At 39.5% G+C, this 26,187-nt stretch overlaps 1 protein-coding gene across 2 annotated transcripts in view; it reads left to right on the forward strand.

Annotated features, from left to right (window-relative positions):
• The window catches only part of znf512b (zinc finger protein 512B), an 87,375-nt gene that overhangs the window by 41,248 nt on the left and 19,940 nt on the right, over positions 1-26,187 (forward strand). For both annotated transcript variants that reach the window (XM_056235318.1, XM_056235319.1), the window contains exons 3-10: positions 8,673-8,752; positions 8,995-9,123; positions 10,182-10,366; positions 10,592-10,818; positions 12,893-12,964; positions 14,646-14,780; positions 15,039-15,166; positions 23,344-23,433. In XM_056235318.1, the coding sequence (XP_056091293.1) occupies positions 8,673-8,752; positions 8,995-9,123; positions 10,182-10,366; positions 10,592-10,818; positions 12,893-12,964; positions 14,646-14,780; positions 15,039-15,166; positions 23,344-23,433 (1,046 nt within the window). The remainder of the gene's footprint in view (positions 1-8,672; positions 8,753-8,994; positions 9,124-10,181; positions 10,367-10,591; positions 10,819-12,892; positions 12,965-14,645; positions 14,781-15,038; positions 15,167-23,343; positions 23,434-26,187) is intronic.

Here is a 26,187-nt window from a genome sequence, read left to right on the forward strand (position 1 = left end):
GATTGTAGGTAGTTTTCACACATTGCTATGCAGTAGCTGCTGTAATGGGAGGTTGTTTGGGTGTTTTTAGGTGGTTGCTAGGGTGTCTAGCAAGTTAGACACCCTAGAAACCACCTAAAAACAACCTACTGTAACATACTGGCTGGAGTCAAAAGAGTTGTTGAAGTTTAGTGATGGTGACGTTGTGTCGTGTGACCGTGGTGTAGTTTGTTTTTAGCCTGGCGATGTACCGGATCTTGATTTCTAAATTCATTAAAGTTTGTCATTTGTGAAGGTCATCTTGAACAAAATGTAAGAATCATGTAAAAATGTAAAAGCCAATTCACCTTATTCCTGAAGACCTTACTGCGTTTTGAATTATGGGTGGCACTTCCGGTTTGGGGAACTTTCATTCAAAAAGGCTAAAACGAATCATTTCAAATCATAAGGTTGCCCTACAAATAAAGCTGATCCGTCAGTTTGACTGGATGTCAATGTCAATGTTCAATGTAAGTCAAGGGACTTTTTTTTGTTTTTGTTTTTTTGATTAAATGTATTTATGTTATGACAACTGGTGTTTGTCATGGTAATGGATATAACAATGTTGATATATTTTGTTACTATTTCCTGATTGGGGGAAGTGTAACAATTTGGTCTTGGTGGAATAGATCTGCTACGTTGCTGTTGCTTCTGCTGTTGCTGCAGTAGCAAGTACAGGACTTGCTACTGCCAATACATACACAGACACACTGCTGTGAGCAAGTAAGACATGCTGCTTCAGTACAATATAGCGTACATGAATTACCCGAAGCAGATCTATACAGGTGGAGCTGGGGAAGGTGGAGGGTTTCTGAAAGCATGCTGTACTGCTAAGGCAAATATTTAAACCAACCAAGTATTTGAAGGTTGAGCAGCGAGCTCATTGGCTACTGATACAGCCCGAACCAATCAGCTGTGCCCTGTAGAGGATGATGCCCTATAGACCTCTCAGCCTGCGCCATCTCGAGTTTTATGACAGAATTTTGTACAAGTATAATCACTTAGAAAAGTACAATAACAGAACATCTTTCCTCAACAAGCCACATTATTTGAGATATCATTCACGTCCATAGCACAAACAATGCATGAGGAAGTGTAACACTTATGATAATGGGTTTTGAGCTTGCCTTAGTAAACACCACTAATGAAAAAGTTTGCGTGTGTATTATTAAAGCGTACCACTTTGGTAGTAATGTGTGTGAGTACATCCTCACTGGAAGCGGCCTGACAGATAATAAGACAAGTAGATAGCATTCCCATAGCAACACAAACATGTCTTTCCCGAGAGCAACATTTTTTAATTATGCTCTTTATCTAAAGAACCTGCCTATTTGAAGACAGAAATTAAAATTCATACCTCATTTCCTCATCAGCAGAAGTGTCATAATGACGGACAAAATCTTCTCAACTAAACTAAACCCATGCCATTGTAATGTGTTTGTTTGCATTCACTTCTTATCTCTTAAGTACTGTACACACACACACACACACACACACACACACTTAATACAGTGCTTATCTACCAGGCAAATGTCGTATGTGTGCTTTAGCCGAATTCAGCCTGAACAGATCTCTCTAATTCTCGTTATCATAAATAGTGTGCCTTCAAATCCACCCACAATAGCCTCTAGCCCAAGCGTGGCTTTTCCTTTAAGCTTCCCAAACATTCTTTTAAACAGCATATAATTTTGCTATTGACTTTCCTGGCCCCCCTCCGGGTATGATCAAAGATTATGTCTAATCCTTTATCCAACACTACTATAACCACGAAACTAACTGGGATACCTCAGAAGAGAAGCCCCAGGAACCTTTGCACATGATCTTTTTTTAGGTCAAATAATAGTATGAATCTAATTCACCTTGTCCCTTTTAAAACAGCTTTTGAGAACCCAACATTTATAAAGAGAAGTGGTGAATTCAATAAACTGCCACAGCATTTAAGCGCAAAACCCTTTACTTTATTCACAAACCACCTATGTGGCATTTTAGTGTGGCATTTAGTTTAACATAGCCTGCCATTAACCACAAGTTTGGGGATGGTAAGATGATATTCAAATAAGTATTTTATGCTCACCAATGCTGCATTTATTTGATTAAAAATACAATAAAATCAATAATATTAGGAAATATTATTACAATTTCAAAGAACTGTTTTCTATTGTTATATATTTGTAAACTGTCTATTGTAACTGTCTATGTAAAATCTATTCCTGTGATAAAAGCTGAATTTTCAGGATCATTACTTCAGTGTCACATGATCCTTATGAAATCTGAAATCATTCTAATATGCTGATTTGATGCTTAAGAAAGATTTCTGATTATTATCAATGTTGAAAACAGCCGTGCAAAATAAATGCTGAATAAAAGCATTAAGGTCTTTTAATGGGGATAATTTTGACAACGTTGTCGTCTGTCTTTTACAATTGCAGTACATCGTTGTCTTGATAACATACCCTAAGATCAGTCCTTGTCAGGCTTTGATGACTGAGTGATACTTTCCTTGCTCTTCTTGTATGGACCTAACTCTTCGTGATCACCGGAGTGACTGTATTATTCTCAGAATGCATTTCAAGTCAAGTTAATTATTCGTGTGCTTCCCAGAGATGCAGTCTGTCTTCTGTTTTCTGACTGATTGAAAGACATTATGCATATCAACCTGAGTTATGTTTGGTGTTATCCTGCAAAGACGGTTCATGGATTTACCTGAGAATTCAGCCCTGAGTTATGGTTAATATCGTTCAACAAGGACTATAAAAGTGACCTGTTGATACTGCCCTTAGTTAGTTTTGATGTCGTGTTGCAAAGACTGTCATGGGACCTGTGAATTGTCTCCTGAGATATGCTTTCTGCTGTGTGCCAATATCTGTGACCTGTTTAACCTGCGGATACTTACCTGAGTTAAGTTGGAGATTGATGTCCTCCTGTTAATGCAGCTTTCTGATATAAGTAGATGGCATACTGAAAAGACTGTGTTAATCACTATCTGTTATACTTAGATGAGTTATGTTTCACGGCCCCGTTTCTAGACTGTGAATATCCCATCCTGTGAAGACTACCATTGTTATGTCATCTGCAGCATACTAAAGACTGTTATCATACACTAAAAATAGTGATCAGTTGACTTAACTTTATAATTTTAAAGCAACAGGTTTCCTCGCTTTTTTAAAGCTGCAGTCCGTAGATACAAAAATACACATTTGAGAAAATACACAACCAGCCAGTGTTCAAAACTCTCTGCTTGCCTTAGCTCGAATCAAAGCGGTACACTTGTAATAATGTTTTTAATTCCAGTGGTACTGGTGGATTTCCGCGGGAGATTCGAGCATGTCTTTGCGTCATTACGTCACATCTGTAAACATAAAGAAGGAGTCTCGGCTAGTCGGCTATATTGCGTGTGAGGATGCTGGAGGTGGAGATTTATAGCCTTTTCTCACAGCACTTGATATAATTAAACTTTATCAATTTGATGGCGGATCCAGAAAGGTTCAAACGACAATCACCAGTGACAACAGATTCACCCGCTGTAAAATGCAAAAGACTTCGTTCGGACTTCGGAGTGGCTACAGAAAAAAAGAGACTGCAACCGGACCCATGCGAAAACAAAGATACGTATCGGAAGGTTATTACATGTAGTCACGCAATGCTTGCTGACGTTGTTAACATTAACAATTTGAGAACAAAGTATAATTTGCACGGTTTTGCGTGATATGATGAGTTAATACTGACTCAGAACCAGAACAAAAGTGGATGTTTCTTACTAGTTCAGATGACATTTTCCGGTGAAAATTCTTATGTTGGTCATACTTCCAAAAAGAATAATCTGTGATCCTGAATGCCAGTATCGACACGGGCGCGGTGACTGACAGCCTCACAGTCTCCTCAAACAGTGTGTTCATCCGCGCTGTGCCGTGTCGAGGGTGTCGAAGTACAACTCACGTAAAGTTGATAATTCCGCGAATGACTGCAATTGCAGATTTCGAACAGGGATGGCGACAAAGAGGAAAAGCTGCGGACTGCAGCTTTAAGTAAATACACTTCATGCGTAATTGAAAAAATTAAGTTATGTGGAATTGGCCGCCCAACACCCTGCCGCCAGTTTGTGGTTTGTCTCTCCTCAGGATCACTGTTGGTTAATTCTCACCACTGCCGACCAGGAGAAACACACAAGACTTGCCGTTTCAGAGACACTCTGACACAGTCGCCTTGCCATAACAATTCGGCTCTTTGTCAATGTCGCTCAGATCTTTATTCCTGCCCATTTCTCCGGCATCCGTTGATTACAAGACCTAATTGTTTGCTTACTGTCTAATCTACCCATACCTTAATATGTGGCCATGTTAGGAGATGATCAACTATTATAGGAGATTTCACCTTTGACTGGTCATAATGTTTTGGCTCATCACTGTATATATATATATGTATATATACATATACAAGTTTAAATCATTTTCATTCTGCAGAAGAAGATCAGGGACATTTATAAACAAAACAAATAGGTCAAGTAAGATTTGATGTTGTAGGCTCGGTCAGCAGCCTCAGCCCCCCTGTAGCTACCCTGGTTAACAGGGTCATCTGTGAGGAGAAGAGAAAAGAGCAAATCAGCCGCTTCTACAGCTCAGATGTGAAAAGGGGCAGATAGCAGGACTCGTGACAGTTAATTAGCACGTTGTCTGGTCTCAGACCCGCCCTTCCTCCCCCTCCTCTTCACCCTCCCAGCGCTCTGTACCCCTCCCACACACTTCTGCGGAGAGTCGCAGGGCCGCTGTGATGGAGGACACGGATAATTGTGAACGAGAGGAGTGTGCAAGTGAAAGAGTGCCCTCCATACACCCAGAGAGAGAGAGAGAGAGAGAGAGAGAGAGAGAGAATTTAGCAGAAAAGTGTGTGTGTGTGTGTGTGTATATGTGTATATATATATATATATATATATATATACACTGTATATATATGTGTGTGTGTCTATATATCTATATCTATCTATATATATATATAAATATGTGGCAGTTTTTCCCCCATGGTATTGATGTCAAAATTGTGGCCAGTGAAAATGCTGAGTGGCTAGTAACTTTTGAAAACCACTAGCAACAGTGGCTGGTGAGCAAAAATGTCAAAACATGTCAAACCCTGTTGTCGGCTGTCTTTCTGTGGGCGCGCTTTGGTGTGTGTGCACAGAAATTATGTACAGCGTGCGAGTAAAAGTGAAAGTTTATCCTGGCAAGGCTTTAAAACGCATCCAAATAAAAAACTTTCAGAATGGCAAAGAACTGCATAGTCACGTGAACGTAATCACGATAAAGATGATGACATAGAAAAACATAGAATAGAAGGATACTAACAATCTGTCTGTAAAGGCAGTCCGTGGACACAGTTTAAACAATCACATTATAATATCGTCATATTGCACTTCCCTTCGTGGAAAATAGAGTCATGAGTTATATGGGCTACTTACCACTTGCTTTGATGGTGTGTGTGTGTGTGTGTTCTTGATTTGAAGCTTGATCTGTCATTGTATAGAAACAAGTGTGAAAATAAAAATGGGTTCTGGAATGACATGAGGTTGAGTGAATGAGAGAATTTTCCTTTTTAGATGACCCATCCCTTTATCTCAAGGAGTGTGTCCTCCTAGTGCCGTGTCAAAGAAATGGTTGATTAATGGCTGATTTACTCTAGTCTGTGAAAGGCCTTTATCACTCTCATTTACACAGACTCACACACACACACACTGCAGACGATTTGTCTGAAGCCACTTTGTAAGTGTCCTTATTATATAGTTGCTTAGCAGCCATAAGCCAGCGGGCCTCTATGGAGAATTAGTGTGTAATTATCTGCCGTTTGCTCAATGTTTTGACCTTGCCACCGTTAGTATGGATTTACGGCAACCTTCTGTGACCTCCAACAACCAGAAAGCCAACACACATGCTATCCTCTTCTGTTCTCCTGGGACTTGCATGAAATAAGCAATGGCACTGATTTGTACGCACAATGCATCTGCAATTGACTGTCTCTAAATGTTCGTTCAGCCTCACTAACGTCTGGAACATATGGAGAGCTGCCATGTTGACAGGTGTTGAAGGGAGTTTCTAAGCCAATCATTAATCTGAAGTAAGGTTAATGGTTTTTCTGTGATAAAATCAAGGTGTTTGGATAAGAGAGGATAAGATTGGAATTCCATAGAAAACACCATGAAATCATTGACTTGCGCATTCACTCTCCTGGTCTTATTTTTCAGTGCATGATATTTCAAAGAAAAACAGGTTTATAATTGTTTAATATCTTTCCTTTCCATTATTTTCTCCATGCATGGGCGGGTATAGGAATTGTATTCGATGGCTGTGGTTGTGAAATGCAGTATTTCTAAAATCTTGACAAAAGTAATTTAATGATGGTTAATGTTAATCTGATAAAGTTAACAGCAAGTAATAATGGCATATAATGACAGATGTGAGAAAAAAGTTATGGATATGGATAAAATCATACACTATATATATATATATTAGGGATGCACCGAATCCAGGATTCGGATTCGGCCGAATATTAGGCTTTTTAACGGGGTTCGGTTTCTGCCGAACCTCAGAATTTTTTTCCACCGAACCGAACCGTAGGCTTGCACTACGTGCGCTACGTCGAAGTCACCGATCAGTGAATGACATCGAAGTACCGCGTGAACGAATAGAGAGCAGACGGCTCCTTATGCTTTTGAATTGCTCTCGCGGTACTTTGATTTCATAAACTGATCTGTCTGTGCAGCGCCGGTTCAAGTCGAACAAGCCTGTAGTGTAACGCGTTGTGTCAGGAAGAAAAATAGGGATAGCTCACAGCTAAAGTTATTGCAGAGGACACACAGACTCACGGAGGCGATTGGCATCTCACAACTCGCACTTTATTCCACAATCGAACTTGTGTAACTGTCTGTCACACGTTCTACCATCCACAGCGTTACTTAACAAAATAAGGTAAAAAATGAGCATCAAACAGAAATAACCCGCATACATGGGCATGTGTTCGAGGCGCACGGCACATACAATACAGACTGCAGACAGTTCAAGAGGGAGCGTGCAGTTCTTAAAGGGGCCACACCTTATTTCCACCCGTTACAGTAGGTGCACCGTTCGAATGCAGTAGGCTGTGAGAAAGTGAAAATGGAACTCGTGAGCAGAAAAAGTGTTGTTTGGGCAGTACTTTCATTGAAAAGAAGGCAATTCAAGTCGAGCTACATGTTCAATTTGCAATGCCGATTTGTCTCATGGTGGCAAGGAAACAATAGGCTACACAACATCGCCGCTGTTAAAATGCATAATGTTGCTTATTCTTTCTCTTTTTTTTTACAGATATAAAAGTAAAAGTAGTGTTTATTATTTACAGTAATAAAATAAAATGAAAAATCCACTTTGTTTACTTCATTAATGTGTTTACTGTGTTAATGGACTGAGGATGAGAGTAGGATTCGGTATTCGGTTTTGGATTCGGCAGAATCTTAACCAGTGGATTCGGTATTCGGCCGAACCCCACAAATCTGGATTCGGTGCATCCCTAATATATATATATATATATATATATATATATATATATATATATATATATAGAGTGGGACTTTATAGTAAAGGAATATTGCAGCTGCCAGTCTCTGCTTTAGCCGAGGAGTTTAAGTGTGCCAAGGTCAGGCTGGAAATGACCTTAGTAGAGTCACGCGACAAATGTGTAAGGGAGGCAGCCCCTGTGTTAAAAACTGGTAGAAAGTGGTCAGCAAAGAAATCTGTAGTAGAGGCAAAGGCTGACCTTCAAATTGGGGATATCGTGGGACAGGTACAGCATGGAAGAGGGGGTTTTGGGCTCAGTTTAGCTCCTCCTAAATGGCACAAGGCAGGCCCAGCTCAAAGGAGGAAGCTGGTAGTCAACGAGGTGCAAAAGCAGGAGGAGTGGATGAGGTGTATAAAGGCCATTTCCCAGGCCAAGCAGGGAGAGTGGATGAGATGGGAGAGTGTGGAACAACGTAAGATGGGCTGGCAAGACCTTTGGTCAATGGAAGAGAGTAGGATCAGTTTCCTTATTAGGTCAACATATGATGTTCTCCCATCACTGCAGAACCTAAACCTCTGGGTAGGAGAGGATCCCTCTTGTCCTTTGTGTTCATCACCTGCCACATTAAGGCACATTTTGACAGGATGTAAGGTGGCTCTTAGCCAGGGTCGGTTTACTTGGCGCCATGACCAAGTACTGCGATGTTTGGCTTTAGCATCGGAAGGCAAGCGTACTATGACCAATAAGTTGCCGCCTGTTTTAGCAAAGCACTACACGCAGAAGACAATATTCCTCCGCCCAGGCGAGCAACCACCAAGAAAAGGTGTTAACACCAATTCTCGCAGCCGTTAACGCCGGACAGAAGGGGAGTCACACCACCACGTGGAAAGAAGCGTAAATGGATGGAGAAGCATAGTTTACTGTAAAGCTACGTCTTAGTGTTGCTTATCTTGGCGAAAGCCGAGTACAAATCAGCATGAAGTTTTTAACATCTACTCTCGTGTAATGGAAATCATTGCTACGATTTATCACAATGAGTCCATACAATATGCTATGAAATCACATGCAAATGACATCACGTTATGTATATAAAGTTGTTAAATTGGGAATGCTCTTTCATGTTGACATTTTCTCAGGTTCCTCCTACAATGAGAAATCAGAGAGCAAGAAGAAAGGGCGTCCTCGCGTGGAGGTGCAGGAGCTGCGCATTATTCCTGTGAGTAAAGCTGTAAAATAACCATTTTGGCCGTTGATGAAGGAATGAAGCTACGCCAGATTGGGATTTTGGGTGGTTTTTTTGTGTCATTTGTGAACGGAGTAAAGGGACTTTCCAAACTATTTCCAACTGTTGTATTTGGAGGAAGAACATCTCACAGAGGGCTGTGTGTATGTGAATTGATTGCTAATAGTTTCTTGTGTGTGTGTGTGTGTGTGTGTGCGTGTGTTTCTCGGATGTAGGCCCATATGATGGTTCAGTGGAAAGAGGAGTTTAAGAGTCGTTCCAGGGTGAAATGTCCAAGCTCAGGCTGCTGGTTGGAATTCCCCAGTATTTACGGACTTAAATATCATTATCAGCGATGCCAAGGGGTAAGAACTAAAATCCAAACTACACATTCTTACACTGCAAAACCAATGTATGCTACCAACTCTCTTTCATTAATAGCTATATTAAAAAAAACGGCTTTGAACGGCTACTCAGCTAGTCAGTCAGTCAGTCAATCGTTAGAAGCCCTTTAAAATTAGGCTTGTTTTAGGTAAAGGTAATTGTTATGAAGTTGGCAAATTTGATGAATTTAGAGATACAACTTATTTGAGGGTTTCAAAAACACTGTGAGGAGTCTTTAAACTGATCCCATTTACAAATATATTAGAAATATATCACACCTAAAATATATATACATGCGCATCACTATATTTCATGGTCTGTAAGATTATTGGGCTGACCATTTATATAAGATTTATATGCTCGGAAATAGAGTAAAAAAACAGTAATATTATTAAATACATTTAATAATTTAATTTAAAATAACTGGTTGCTATTTGAACATATTGTAAAATGTCATTTATTCCTGATGCAAAGCTGAATTTCCAGCATTATTACTCCAGTCTTCAGTGTCACATTTGATGCTCAAGAGACATTTATTATTATCATCATCATGGTAAGAAATAATTGTGCTGCTTAATATTTTTGTGAAAACTGTGATATATATATATATATATCTTTCACAGGATTATTTAAAGAATAGAAAGTTCAAAAGAACAGCATTTATTTGCAATAGAAATCTTTTGTAACATCATGTATGTCTTTACTGTCACTTTTGATCAATTCAATGCATCTCTGCTGAATAAAAGTAAAAGTATATAAATATAATAAAAACATATAATTATATATGTGTATAATATACTGTGTATATACAATTATAACATAATATAATTCATATAAAAAACTCTTGACCTCACTTGTCAATGACAGGTTAACTAGTCAACCATCTTGACCAATACCTACTTTAGTAACTTTAGAAACTTTGGAAAGACCCACTGTCATTTTAACTTGAATCCGAGACCTATAGCACTTGAACTTACTTTGTGTGTGTGTGTGTGTGTGTGTGTGTGTGTCTGTGTGTGTGTCCCTCTCTCTCGTTCAGGCGACCATAGCAGAGAAGCTGAGTCACAGATGCCCGTACTGTGAGGCTGTATTTGCCACCAAGGTGCGTCTTCAGAAGCACAAGCTGTGGAATCATCCAGAAAGAGTCACATTGGAGACCAGATCCGATCCCAAGTCCGAACCCAAACAGCAGAAAAGCCCTGTGAAGGGAAATGCCAAAAAAAGGTCAGCAAGCTCAATACCCTTTTCCATCTTGCCACTTTTAATTGCGCATGAATCATTTCTGCAGCAAATTTGAATGAGCTTTTTTAAATATTTGACACAGCAAAAATGGCTTCAGGGCATGACTTGTTTTCCACACTGCCATCATTAAGCTCCTCGTGCGTTACTATGGTACCAGTCCTCTGCGGATTGACTTTAATAGCCTGTGTTCCCTGTGCTCCCTCTCAGGCCCATGGAGAACAGCCCTCCATCACCCGTATTTTTCAAGGTGAAGAAGACCCAGGAGGTGTCGCAGCGCTTTCAGAATGGGGAATGCGCCCCCCAGAGGCCGGACAGGAGACAGCGGCACAGCTCCCAGCAGCAGGGGACGTCTTTAGATACAGGGGACAGTGAGAGCGAGGAGGACAGTCTGCCCCCACCCTTCCCTGAGGAGGACCCCGAGAGAATGAAGCACAGTAAGATTGCTACACACTAAGATTCATGCTGTGCATGAAAGCTCCCCAAACACCTGTCCATGGACGTGGGAATGTCATGATATTCTTTGGAGTATCTTGGAGTACCACATGTAATACCATAAAATATGAATGTGGTAATTGTTCAGTACCAGTAACTATAAGAATCTTAGTTAAGGCCAGTGTGAGAGAGTTTTGGGCCGGTTGCATCATGTACAAGCATATTGTTGCCTTGTAAACGTAATCATTTGTGTTTCTGTGACTTATGGATATGAATTCTGCTTTTCAACTCTTTTCAACTTGTGCACTTATTGAGTCATCAGAGATTCTGTTATTGTTGCGCGGAAAATAATACTTACAATATTACATAACTCGGGTCACTAGCGACCCTATACAGTTTTTACAAAACATGAATTAGAAAACAGACATCCTTTTATAATTTTTCTTTGTCTTGGAAGTTAATGAACTAGTGACAAGTTGTCGAAATTCGTTTTGTGATGTTTGTGATAATGACTTAACATAAAAACACACATCATACTGTGTATGTGTAAAATTAAATAATAAAAATAAATATTAAATAAATGAAAAAATTATACATTTAAAATTATAAATGTGAATACAAAATTATAAATTAAATTGTTACAAGTGAAAATGTGGGCATAAAAGTTACATTCGTTTAGGTCTTTACAAAAATAACACTTTATACTGTGTGTATGTGTAGAAATGTATAATACATGTTTTTTTAAATAATTAATATTAAATTGAATTAAAATTCAATTTAAAAGAATTTTGTTTGTAATTATTTGTGTTGTTGCCAGTGAAAATGTGGGCAAAAAGGTTACATTCTTTAAGTTTTTTACCAAAAAGAACTTAAACCGGAAAAAAATTCTACTGTGTAGAGTTGTATAATGAATAATGTTTCTAAAATAATTTAAAAATAGATTTTAAATAATGTAAAAAATAATGCATTTAAAATGTATAATATAAAATCATGTAAATATAAAATTATACATTTAAATTCATTTTTTTGTGTAGCTGGCAGTGAAAATGTGTGCATTTGTAATAATCCCCATATATATATACCAATTGGCTTCATCACTGTCTCCTCTCCACCAGTAAGCTGGTGTGTGGTGGGCGTTCTGGCGCAATATGGCTGCCGTCGCATCATCCAGGTGGTTGCTGCACACTGGTGGTGGTTGAGGAGATCCCCCCTCCTATGTAAAGCGCTTTGAGTGCTGAGAAAAGCGCTATATAAATGCAATGAATTAATTTGTATGAGCAATGACATTTTAATTTCCCTCGCAAATGCGGTTTCACTCTGAGCAATACAACTTGCCCTTTGGGTGATTCTGCAAACAGAGGTTATGTTGGTAATACATAACCGGAAGCTCCACCATCCAGAAAAGTAGTTGCACTCAAAAAGATGAAGCTCCCAGTACTTCAATCTGTACTACAGTTTTCATGAACACGTCCCAGAATGCCCTACATCTGTAGGAAATGGTGGCGTGGCCCTTTAAGCAGCAGTGTGTAAGTGCTCTGTGTGAGATCCGAGGGCTGCTGGTCATTAAGTCTCTCTGGTACCTGGTGGCGCTGCTGTCTCTGTCTCTGCCTGGCAGAAACGCTGTGTGTCGAGACGTCGCCGTGGCTCATGCTGCGAGTCCGCTATTTGTGGCCTTTGTTTGGGTACATGATCCCTTCGTTTTGTTGTTCCATGCCAGAGCCAGAGGCGAGGACAGTGTGTGTGTACATGTCTGAAATGTCAAGAAAAAAAGCACTAGAGCAGCCGTGTTTGTGCGACATAACTTGACAATCAAAGGCTATGCTAACACATAGAAATGGATACCATGACTGGTTCATGAAGCTGTGTCAGCTTCTCCACGGGAGAATGTGAAACAGCAGGTGCTCATTCGCCTTTGGTGCACTGAAGTTTGAGCATGATTAATGAGACTGTAACTTACAACAGTTGCTCATAAACACTCAGCACTGCATTTTGTCATAGAGCAACCATGAATGTGGCTCTTCGCCATGTTATTGAGATGTTTGACCTCTTGTTGTTGTTGTTCTCCATTTGAGCCAGGGAGGAAGCAGAAAACTCCAAAGAAGTTCACCGGGGAACAGCCGTCTATTTCAGGAACATTCGGCTTGAAAGGTAACACGCGCACACACATTTTTATATAATGGTATGGACCTCCAATAAATTCTGTTGTTCTTAAAGCTAATTATTATTACTATAGACCAATGTTGGATGTAATGCATTGCTAAGTAATTAATTTCTGTAATATTTCTGTGATTTAATTACAGTTACTTCTGATGTAATTGCATTAAATACTGTATAGACGATAGAACAATATGTGAAAAAGATTATTTTGTTCCTTTATGAACCTCCACGGTAACCTGACACACACACACACACACTCTTCCTATCCTCACATCTGTTCCTAACACCCAGTAAATAACATTTTTTATTAAGGGCCAATATTTGCCCTCTGGATTTGATTTTGAGAGGGATTTATGAGGGCACATTTTTGTAGCCATAAAAATATCAAACTGAATCAGTCAGTGAACAAGTATGGCAGTTAAAACCAAACAAATCAATCAACGTCAACAAGAAAAACATCTGTTAATATTTTATAACAGTATTACTAAACACACTTACTGAGCCCGGAGGTGGAGCTGCACCACAAGGCCCACTGAGCCCAGAGGTGCAGCTGCACCACAAGACCTACTAAGCCTAGAGGCGGAGCTGCATCTTGGGGCCCAGTGAGCCCAGAGGTGCAGCTGTACCACAAGGCCCAGTGGGACTGTACATTCATGATAGATGTTTAAACCAGACCTTGCTTGATGCTCTATGACACGCCTTGCAGAGAATCTTTCTCAATTTTTAAGGGTTTTGGTATTGAACCAGTCCATCTTCAAACTCAAAAATGTTGAAATTCACCATGGATTTAAACGTAATTGTGTTTTTCAGGTTCTAAGCCCATATTTTATGTCATATTAGTAACTCTTATAGGCCTAAAACACTTTACAGTAAGGTACATTTTTATACAAAAAGGTTATATGTTTATAATATGTTACTTAATGCTTTAATGTGAACTAACAATGCACATACATTTGTTACAGTGTTTATTAATCTTTGTTAACGTTAGTTTATTAAAAAATACAACTGTTCATTGTATGTTAACAAATGGAACCGTTCATTGTAAAGTTCTACCAGAATAACAAATTAAGTTAAATGATAAATGAGTTAAATGATATCAGAATTTACAGTATTACAGGGGCATTTTATGCACTTATTATTTTAGTCTCTACTGCATTTTTGCCTGAGCTGTCACTAATTTCTTCAGCCAAACTCTTACATTAAGGGATGTAAAGTACTGGAAGTGTCTCTTAAGTGACCTACTAGATTGCCATGACCACTTCTTTTTTTTATGACTGACTGCCTCACTGCGGCGTTTGTTGTCAGAGGTAAATCTGTCAGACATTGACTTTCAGAATTTAGTCCAGGCCTCCATTTAATAAATACTCCTTGATATTTTAGTGGTATTTTTTACTGCTGTGTGTTTATAATTATCAACCTTATACTCTTTGATAATAATTACCCCTGTTGGTGCTAATAGGGGTGTATATAAGGTCTATTCTAGAAGTGTTTCATTTCCTGTTAAAGTTATAATGGTACATGTGCAAGAAACATTGCACCACAAGACAGACTACAACACAACAAGGCTCTTTGACCACCAGGAGAATTTGAGAATTTCTTTTTTGTGTTATTTTTTGTGACTTGTGAGGTCTCTGCTGCTTTCCCTGAATGTAATTTGTAATGTGCTGTACAGGAATGAATAAGGTGGAGGAGAAGTTAAAAGCAGGTCGGATGAAGAGGGCGGAAGGGACTCTGTTTACCGAGGAGTCACAGAGAAAGCAGTCGGTTCAAGCTCACTCCAGAAAAGATCCTGCTGCCATCAGTTCAGGTCTCTCTCTCTCTCTCTCTCTCTCTCTCTCTCTCTGTGGAAAATGACTCGTATAACGCAAAATTACAATAAATATAAAACAATAACATTTTCACAAAATTACCGGTTTTACTGTATTTTTTTATCAAATAATTGCAGTCTCTGTGAACATAAAAGACTTTCAAAAACAATAAAAAAACGACCCTAAACCATTGAACTGTAGTGTAGCTTACATTATTGTGATCTTAAATGTGTTTTATCTTAATGTCTCTGTCTCAGTGCCCCCTGCTGAAGCCCAGTGGCAGAACACCATCTCGGAGAGAGGGGAAGTGGTCTGTCCCACCTGCTCTGTTGTCACCCGCAAGACCGTCCCCGGTCTTAAGAAGCACATGGAGATCTGTCAGAAGGTCAGGACTCACTCTGGACACCTGGACAACACAAGCTTAGGCTTAGACGCATCATTTTACAAATTACTCTCAACATTCCCAATGGAACAGTTTGTTTAACACTTAAAACGCATACCTCGGGTCTTTAGCGAACCGCCATTTACTACCCTCCCCCTCATTCATTTTTGAAAGTTAGACATCAACCTTCTTAGTATTCCTCAATCTATTCATTATAAAACAATATAACAAGAAAGAGACAAATTATAAAAAAAATGCCTGTTTAGTAATTAATGTTTTGTAAAAAATATATAGGGTCGCTAGCGACCCGAGTTATGTAATAGTGTAAGTATATTTTTTCTGCGCAACAATAATTTGAATCTCTGATGACTGCAATTAGGTGGCAATGTCTGATACACAATGATGAAGTGATGTTTCACTCATAGTTACCACAGGCAGAAAACAAAAGAATAGCAAGAATCATCAGCAAAGCTTGAAATGACTCCTGCAGAGCAAGTGCTGAACGCAATTAAATAGCAGGGCGTTTTCACACCTGGTTTGTTTGGAGCGTTTGTTTCAGGACCTGGTGAAGATAAAGCGACAGATAAAGCCACAATACGCTTCTGAAGTGAATTTGTTCATTCATCTTGATGGATGACTCAGAGGAAACTCTCAGCTTTACTCACATGTGACTTACAGAAAAACATTTTGGTACGCTTTAAAATCTTGCCTTATGAAGGTGAACTGGACAAGAAGAAAACGCAACATTGTAACAACTTAAGTCCCTTTTTTCAGAACAAAGCAAACGATCTACAGGTCTGAAAACGGCCTTAGTGTCACTGTCACTTGATGGTAGATCTGGTGAAGAAGCTGTCAGAGATTAAAATGTTAATTTTGAAGACGTTGGAAATGATAGATTTGAGAATATGTTGATAAATATGATTTTATTCTTTTGTATAGTTAAACATTTTGTAATTGTAAAATATCAGGAGAGTTTTATACTATTTCAGCAGTTAGAGAGCCATCTGTGTTAGATATACATCCTGGTCACTAAAGACCAGAATATGTAATAACGATTGGTGAAATATTGATGCATTTAAGGGTTAAAGGTGGAGTTTGTGTTGGTTTGGGCATCCCGACCAGTGGGATCCCAATGGAGTTTAAGGGTGTATTCACACCTACCTTGTTTGGTTTGATTGAATCGAACTCTAGTTCGTTTCCCCCCTTGGTGCGGACCTTTTGGGCAGGTGTGAATACAGCAATCGAACTCGGGTGCGGACCAAACAACCGAACCGAGACCCAGCTGAAGAGGTGGTCTCGGTACGCTTCCAAACGAACTCTGGTACGGTTCGTTTACGGTGTGAACATGAACCGACCCAATTGCAAGAAAGCACTGCGCCTTTGAGTTAACAGGCTTCCGTAGTCGGAGTTGCGTTATGGGAAAGTGATCTGTTGTAGCCTACTACATTTGATAAAAATGAGTCGTGGTTTGACCTGGAGCTTCGAAGAGACGAGCTGCCTTATTAACATTTGGGCAGATGCCCATGTAGCACAGAATAACACAAAATTAGTAAAAGAACAAATATTGCAGTACGAAATATCTCCATGCTGAGCCTTTTTTGCACTTCCTGATTTCCCTACTTGAGAATCCTTGTCCAATGAATGGACGACCTTAGCACACGTGTGGTTTTGTTTACAAATTTTGGTTCACTTGCTAAAAGAGCAGTGTGAAAGCGAACCGTACCAAAAGCAAAGTGAACTATCGGACTTTCCTGGTGTGAATACACCCTAAGATCTGTTGGACAAAAAGCAAACAGGAAGTGTGTTTGGAAAACCTACTTGGTGGTGAAGAAGGACTCACTTTACATTTGAACCAAAACCATTGGTCCATGCAGAGCCAGCCCTAGACCTTTGGGGGCCCTAAGCAAAATTTGGTTGGAGGCCCCTTTGACCGTTTTAAGGCCTAAAGAAAAGCAATGACTACCTTATAACTATGCCATATATATGTATTATATAATATACTATTATACTATATATATATTATGTATATACTATGTTTGATGTCTAACAGGAAAATTATGATACCACTGAGCTGAATGGCGGTGCAAGACACACACACACACACACACTGATTAACTTGCTGAATAAAAAGACAGATAAAGTGATTATCACTGAACAAAGATACATTTTTATTGACACCAAAGTTTAAGAGTCACAAACTACAGCACATATATATATATATATATATATATATATATATATATATATATATATAAAATTTAAATTAAATAGAGCAAATAGAATAACATTTAAATATAATATTATATAAAATAATAAATAGATTTTTCAAATAAACAAAATTAACAATAACATCTAAAACACCACAAAGAAGATCAATAGTAACAATATTAAGAATAAGGTAACATTTCAATATAACTATTAAAATCCAATCCAAATAAAGAAAATAATTATACATAAAGTTAGACTTAATTTTTAAAATGCAGAAGGTTATCATTTTACAGCCCCTTTATACTCACCAACAGCTGGAGCTTTGCTTACTGGCAGCGTATAACGTTACTTTAATAGTGCTCCTAAGGGGACATAAGGAGTACAGTTACATTTAGTCATTTAGCAGACGCTTTTATCCAAAGCGACTTACAACTGAGGACTAAACCAAGCGAGTCATCGTGAAGAGGCAAAAACAACGCAAGAAGTGCTCAAAATACAAAGTTCAGACATAGCTCGGAGTAGCATAAGCCAGGCAAGCGAGGATTTAGAGGAAAGGATTTTTTATTTTATTTTTTATTTTTTTGTTATGTTAAGTGCTCCCGGAAGAGATGAGTCTTCAGTTGTCTTTTGAATGCTGTCAGGGATTCTGCATTCCGGATGAGGGTGGGGAGATCATTCCACCAGCATGGAACCGTAAATGAGAATGTTCTGGAGAGTGATTTTGTGCCCCGCTGTGATGGTACCACGAGCCGTCGCTCATTGACCGATCGTAGGCTTCTGGTAGGGATGTAGACTTGTAGTAGTGAGTGGAAGTAGGAGGGAGCTGAACCTGTGGTCAATCTGTAAGCAAGCGTCAAAGCCTTGAACTTGATGCGAGCAGCGAGTGGTAGCCAGTGCAGAGAGATGAACAGAGGAGTGACGTGGGCCCTTTTGGGTTTGTTGAAGACAAGACGAGCTGCAGCATTCTGGATCATTTGTAGAGGTTTAGTTGCACATGATGGAAGTCCAGCCAGAAGAGCATTGCAGTAATCAAGCCTAGAAATGACCAGGGGCCTCATTTATAAAACTTTGCGTAGGATTTGCGTCAGAAGTGGCGTACGGATGAAACATAGGACGTGCGTACGCACAGAAATATTCGGATTTATAAAACCGTGCGCACGCACATCCTACGCATTTTTCCCTTAATAAATCACAATCAATTCTAAATGTAGCGCAGCTTTTGCGGCTTCATGTCACGCCCATAGTTGCCCATAAATAGTCCGTGAAACGCCCATAAGTTAATATTCATCGATTGCGAAATCATGGCAAACATAGAGAGGAAATCAAAAAAAACGTAACTTCACTCAAAGTGAAGTAGAAGTTATCGTTGGCGAGGTGGAAAAGAGGAGAAAAATGTTGTTTGGAGGGCACAGTGTGGCCATTACTAATGCCAAAAAGGCACTTGAGTGGCAAAAGGTTGCAGACGCCGTAGTGCTGTAGCCTCACAACCTCGGACCGTGGCCGAGATAAAAAAGAAATGACAAGCTACAGATGTCGGTTATAATCTACTTGGAAATGGGAAATAGTTCAGCGCAAATGTAATTTCTTGCTTTCTGAATGATTGAGACATACGTCATACGTTATTTTATCAAAAATAAAACAAACTAAAGGCATATGCATGAATATCATGATTCCGTAGCTGATAAAGACATTTTTACTATGAAAACAACTTTCCCCAGTGGACAAATAATACATCTATCTATCTATCTATCTATCTATCTATCTATCTATCTATCTATCTATCTATCTATCTATCTATCTATCTATCTATCTATCTATCTATCTATCTATCTATCTATCTATCTATCTATCTATCTATCTATCTATCTATCTATCTATCTATCTAATTGCATCTATATCTGCTCCGCCTGACGGACACATTGGCGAGAATATCAGTTTTGTACATTATTTCGTTCTGTTTACCATCTTATTTATGAGGATGAATTGTATAACATGCCAATATTATTGCAGAACATATTTCACTTTTCTTTTTGCAAATATGTGTTAATTTGCATTTCTGTTGCAGATCGATCAAACGGGTGTTCGTGTAGGCTGTTAATTGTAAGACTTGCTTTGTGAAGTCTTCGTGTTATTTATGAGAGGCAGTATTGCCATTACACAACGGTCTACAGTTTCACACACTTTCACGTGTTTCTTCCATCTGCCGACGGTGTCGCCATTTCTCATTTCACCCGTTTTTGTGCGTACGCCTGGGTCAGAGCTTGCGTGAAGGACCGCACATTTTACCGTCAAGTTTGCTTTTTATAAATACCAATTATTGCGTAGAGAGCGGCGTACGCCTTCTTTTGTGCGTACGCAACGTTTATAAATGAGGCCCCAGGGCCTGGACGAGAAGTTGTGTTGCATGCTCAGTTAGGAAAGGCCTGATCTTCCTGATGTTGTGCATAGCAAACCTGCATGATCGAGCTGTCTTTGTAATGTGGTCTGTGAAGGTCAGCTGATCATCAAAGATTACTCCAAGATTTCTGACCGACCTTGATGGGGTGATTGAGGATGAATCTAGCTGGATAGTGAGGTCGTGCTGTAGAGACGGATTGGCAGGGAGGACGAGAAGCTCAGTCTTTGCCAGGTTGAGCTGCAGGTGATGTTCCTTCATCCATGCCGAGATGTCCGCCAGACAGCTTGAGATCCGTACAGCTACTGTGGGGTCATCTGGTTGAAATGAGAGGTAGAGCTGGGTGTCATCAGCATAGCAATGGTAAGAGAAACCATGTGCCTGTATGATAGGTCCCAGTGATGTGGTGTAAATGGAGAAGAGGAGCGGTCCGAGAACTGAACCCTGAGGAACGCCTGTGGTCAGTTGATGTGCTTTGGATACCTCACCTCTCCATGTGACCTTGAAGGACCTACCTGTGAGATAGGACTCAAACCAGTTGAGGGAGGTTCCAGTGATGCCCAGTGATGAGAGGGCGGACAAGAGGATCTGATGATTCACAGTGTCGAAGGCAGCAGACAGGTCCAGTAGAATGAGAACTGATGATTTGGCAGCAGCTTTTGCGATCCGCAGGGCTTCCGTGACTGACAGCAATGCAGTCTCAGTTGAATGTCCTTTCTTGAAGCCAGATTGGTTGACATCCAGCTAATTGTTCAGCTGGATTAAGCTAGTTCAGCGGGAGTAAACTAATGTTAGCCCTTTAGTGTAGAATCCAAACTGGGTTTATATTGTTCTATTAAATGCTTTAAGAATAAGGTAACAATGGTAACAATAAGCAAATGGTATAGGCCTAATACTAAACCAATTTTATGCAGCATGTTATTAGCATGTAAGTTAAACAACTGTAGAAAATTAATACAAGCACGATTTAGGCTAATGTTAAAATAAGACTTTTAGTGCAGATTATCCATATTACAGAAATCGGAAAATTAAGCCTACAGGCTTACGTACCTTTATCTTCTTGCTTCTTCTCTTCTTCCAGGCTCTTTTTTTGTCGTTTTTCTTGGCCAGAAAGATATTTTTATTTATTGTCAGACATCGTCGATTCGTCGGAGTCACTAACTGACTGACCAAGTGATAACGAGTGACATCATAGGGGCAGTCGGGATCAAGACGCGCGCGCGCCTTCGCGGGGAGCTCCCGGATGATTTGCCATAATACAGAACTAAATAAATAACAACTCTGTGCTTATCATGATGCCTGATAAAGAGCGCTGTAGGTCCATTTCTTTTTATTTATTTATTTTATGTTACTTTTGTTGTGCGATTTTTTCCCCCCACTAGCTAGCAGTGACTCTAGGGGGCCCTCTGCTGGCCACGGGGCCCTTTGCAATTGCAACGGTCGCTTAGTGGCTCGGCCGGCTCTGGGTCCATGTATGTTTGAAGCCAATTCACTCTATTCAGCAACCATGAAATCTAACTTATTACACGTAAGAAGATATCTAGTCAATACACCATCACAGACCACTGTCATTGATGTTTGCATTGACCTCATGAGGAATCCACACTGATTTCTCATCCACCTGAAGGTCTTTTCCCTCAGGTATTAATAACCCAAACTGCCCTTGTGGACTTCGATGAAGACAACATCTGTCTCAGTTTTCTAAACGCAGCAAACATAATGTAGCAGATGTGCACAATCTCTTTCATATGGAGAAAGACAAAGCCTTTATTCATGAAACACAAGCAGAAAGAGTTTCTGAATGTAAATCATATGCAAAAGCATTCATACGTTAATTGTCACGTTCAATTCATCTGGACGGTTTATGTAAGAACGGATTTATGAGCGATTTACACAGACATTTGTTCTGCTTGCGTTTTGTGAACGAGGCCGACACGGCGTAAGAGACAGAATCAAACCTTTAATGTATTACTCTCCCTCTGTTGTTTATACAACTAAACCGCAGAGGAAGTGGAGAGGAGAATGTTTCAGGCATGCAATTAGACACCTCTCTCTCGGGACCTCGCGCATGAGGCCAGAGGGAGTCATTAGGGGCGTTTTATTGATTGAGCGTCTGTGAGAGCGATGCAATGAGTGGCCCTACCCAGTGTGCATCAGGAGAAGAGTCTAATGGTGCCAGCCCAGTGTGTATAGCACAACTCTATAAAAATGATGACATGTCTATTAAAGGCGGAATCGATCGGCTGCGTTATTGTGGGGTCACGAGTAATTGTAGTTTCTCTAGCCTCTTCCTCAGCCCTGCGTGAAATCAATGATGGCTTTGATGGGCATTAAGGGAGAAGACGTTTTATGGCAAAGAAAATGTATTAAAATGATATTCATTGACCTTATTTTTTCATTCGTTTTTTAGTGTATTTCCATGCAGAAATTATTATTTTTATTCATTAATGATGTGTTAAATTGACCAAAAGTGTCAGTAAAGACATTTACTGTAACGTGTTACAAAATATTTCAAGTTCAAATATTCGTCAAAGAATCCTGAAAAAAATTGATCATGGTTTCCACAAAAATGTTACTCAGCACAACTGTTTTCACCATTGATAATAGTCAGAAATGTTTCTTGAGCATCAATTCAGCATATTAGAATGATTTCTGAAGGATCATGTGACAAGCTTTACCATCACTGGAATAAGTTACATTTTAAAACATAATCAAATAGTAAACAGTTATTTTCAATTGTAATAATATTTCACAATATTACTATTTTTTACTGTATTTTTGATCAAATAAATGCTGCCGAAAAATCACTTAAAAAACGTACTGACCCCAGATATTGAACTGTAGTGTAAACATTCGCTGATGTAGCAAGAAGCAAATTGTCGACAGAATTTTCACACCCCTTCAGTTATTCACATGTTCAAATTGTACCACAGGCCTGTTGAATGCTTGATTCTGATTGGTTTTTCTGGGAAATGCTCGGCTAAAGTAAGGGCAGGTATTGACCGCATTACAGTTCCATATCACCTCGCCAAATGATTTTAGTTTTTTCAAAGGTTCTTACAGCTGACAACAACAGCAAAAGAACCAAAACACACAATGACACTGACTAAGCTCATAAATATAGTAAACAATAGGATAAAAACGACATATTATTTCCACGTTTTTTGCCACAAATTTATGTTTTATTATGTACAGAAAGCACATACTCTCTTTCTAAAATAGTTTAGCAACTTAAAAGCTACAAGACATTTCTCACTAGTGAGGTAATAATGGAGCTGTTCTTGAAGCAGATAAATGTACAGTTTCGCAATTAGTAGAGACGCTGCTGCCGAACTCTGTCTCTGTCTCTGTCAAACAAAATCAATCAAATATTGTCAAAATTGCTGTGTGGGGCTGGTAGGGAATATTTGGATAATTTTCAGGTTAATAAACCTACAAATGCCTACAAATGCCTACTTTCGCAGTTCACAAGTCAAGTATGTATAATTGGTATGTGAAATATAAATGTCACATTTAGAACCCATGATTTCATGAGATTTGATGTTGACATCATAAACTGTGGTGTCTTTTCTTGTAGTTGCGGGACGCCCTAAAATGTCAGCAGTGTCAGAAACAGTTTCGATCCAAAGCTGGACTCGATTACCACAGCATGGCTGACCACACTAAGGTAAGCGACAGCGCCAGAACACATTTGACTTCATCTTGTTTATAAGAATTCACCTCCAGATCTATAGTACAGCTCATCTCCAAGATGTCAATATCGATGAAAAGATATGATTAGAAATAAAATGATTTATCAGTTAAAATTGCATCATTTTTTTTAACATCAACTTTTCTGTATATACATGAGAATTTCAGTCTCTGGAAGTGTGTGAGGTTCGTTCTTTTCACTTGTTTTGTGAGATTATTTCTGTCCACAGGCAGTAATATAGCCCAAATGAAATGTGCATTTAATGTGAACCAACAGAGGTAGACATATTTAATACTTTTAATGAACTAGTGGAGCTGTTTGGACAGTGGCTGCCCTACGTCCACATCGGCCGCTAATCTCTATTATATCGACACCATCTCCAAACTCCAGCACCAAGCGTCCATTAGGCTCTAACCATTAACTGCACATATGGGAAAAGGTCTAATAATGCCTTTTAAAACAGTTTTCAAGCTGCATTTCAACTGTAATAATTGTCTCCTGTTCCCCAGCCTTATTTCTCCAATGTAATAATTTCCTCAGCATTCCTAAGCTATTAACACAGTTCCTGCCAGCAATCTTTCTTCACAGCAAATCATGGTAATCTGCTTTATGAGTAAAGTTCATCTGTTTTTTTCCAGTCAAATTCGCCAACATCTGAATAGGATCGGCACATCCCGTAATGATGATGGCGTCCCTTGTGAACCTTGTGAGGTTTAGTGTAAAAACATGAGAGAGAAAAACTGGTTAAAGAGGGCCATGAGGATATAAGCTCCATCTGTCAAGCTCAAGCATTAGCTGCAAACAATATTTCCAAAGAAATGTGTTAAATTATGCACAAGCAAATGTCTCAGAAACAGTATGAAACATTAATGAGAATGTGCATTTGGGTCTGTGATTTTGTTATTTGAGCCAGGTGCTGAGTAGATTGACTGAGCTAAACATGTGAGAATCAGCATATGGTCTGGGCCAGATTATTCTAGCCAAGAACTGCCCACTTAGACAGGAAGAGAACGTCAAGCGTGTGAAGCAGTTCTGGTATCTATCTATCCATCCATCCATCCATCCATCCGTCCATCCATTCATTCATTCATTCATTCATCCATCCATCCATCCATCCATCCATCCATCCATCCATCCATCCATCCATCCATCCATCCATCCATCCATCCATCCATCCATCCATCCATCCATCCATCCATCCATCCATCCATCCATCCATTCATCCAACTATCCATCTATCTATCCATCCATCCACAGTGGAGAAAATAATTATTTGATCCCCTGATGATTTTTTGTAAATTTGCCCACTTACAAAGAAATGAAGGGTCTATAATTTTCATGGTAGGTTTATCTTAACGGATAGAGACAGAATATCAACCAAAAAATCCAGAAAACACACATTATATAAAGGTTGTAAATTTATTAGCATTTGATCGAGTGAAATAAGTATTTGATCCCCTACAACCAGCAAACATTCTGCCTCCCACAGATTGATTATGGGCCCATGTGAAACACAGATTAGTCCTGTCACTTTAAGAAAGCACTCCTAATGTCAGCTTGTTATGTGTATAAAAGACACCTGTCCACAGAATCTGTATCTTCCATTCCAACCTCTCCACCACCATGGGCAAGAACAAAGATCTGTCAAAGGACATCAGGGACAAGATTGTAGACCTGCACAAGGCTGGAATGGGCTACAAGACCATCAGCAAGAAGCTTGGTGAGAAGGTGACAACTGTTGGTGCCATTATTCGGAAATGGAAGAAATACAAAATAACCATCAATCGCCCTTGGTCTGGAGCTCCATACAAGATCTCGCCTCATGGGGTAAGGATGATCATGACAAAGGTGAGGGATCAGCCCAGAACTACAATGCCATGCAAAGGCAAAAGGCAGTAACTTCATTTTTGGTCGAAAATGAGTTATTGATATTTTTGGCACATTCAAGACCTTCTTTATCATGTGGATAAGTATCTTCAGTCAATTTGAGTCAATAATGGGTCTTAACAGTAACTTCCAAAAGCCCATGAGAAACCAAGGCAGACCATGTGCCAATAACACCAGTTACCGCGCTCATTGGCTTTGTTTTGGAACGCTCAAATTGAGTTACGGTACTCTGCCTTTGTTTAGCCGTGCGTCAATATGAAGTTACTGTGCCGGTGTTCTGTCAAATAATGTTATCTATCAGATTGTACGGTGTTCTGCCTTTGTTTTACTGTCCATTAAAATTTGCCGCATTTAAATTACGGTGTACCCTACTGTGTACCCCTGCCATCAGTCCCTGTAACCTCTGAAATGTCCTCAGAGGGACATTGCACTTTGTCCTGCACAAACGTGGTCAGACTCAGAACATTTACTCCATTGGTCTGAACCCCCTCCATCGACAAATGTGCGACATCGATCGCAAAGGATATATGCAGAGTTGACAGAAAAATGTTAATCATGCCGCAGCAGGTGAATACAATAAAGACCTACTCATGCATCTAACTGGCAGAATTGCAAAACTGCACCGGCGCCTTCAGCACCGCCCTGAACTCGTTCGAGTCGGCGCTGGAGTCGGGACTAATATGTCACAGGGAGTGATAATAATGGAAGCAACAAGTGTAGGCCTATTGGTGCATACAACATCAAACCAGCTGCACTGTAAAACCTAACAGGGTAACACTTTACTTGAAGGGGTGTGCATAAGACTAACATGACACCTTCATAATCATGACATTACACATGTTA

Source organism: Rhinichthys klamathensis, unplaced genomic scaffold (assembly GCF_029890125.1).
Source record: "Rhinichthys klamathensis goyatoka isolate OS25496 unplaced genomic scaffold, OSU_Roscu_1.1 h1tg000419l_1, whole genome shotgun sequence".
NCBI lineage: Eukaryota > Metazoa > Chordata > Actinopteri > Cypriniformes > Leuciscidae > Rhinichthys > Rhinichthys klamathensis.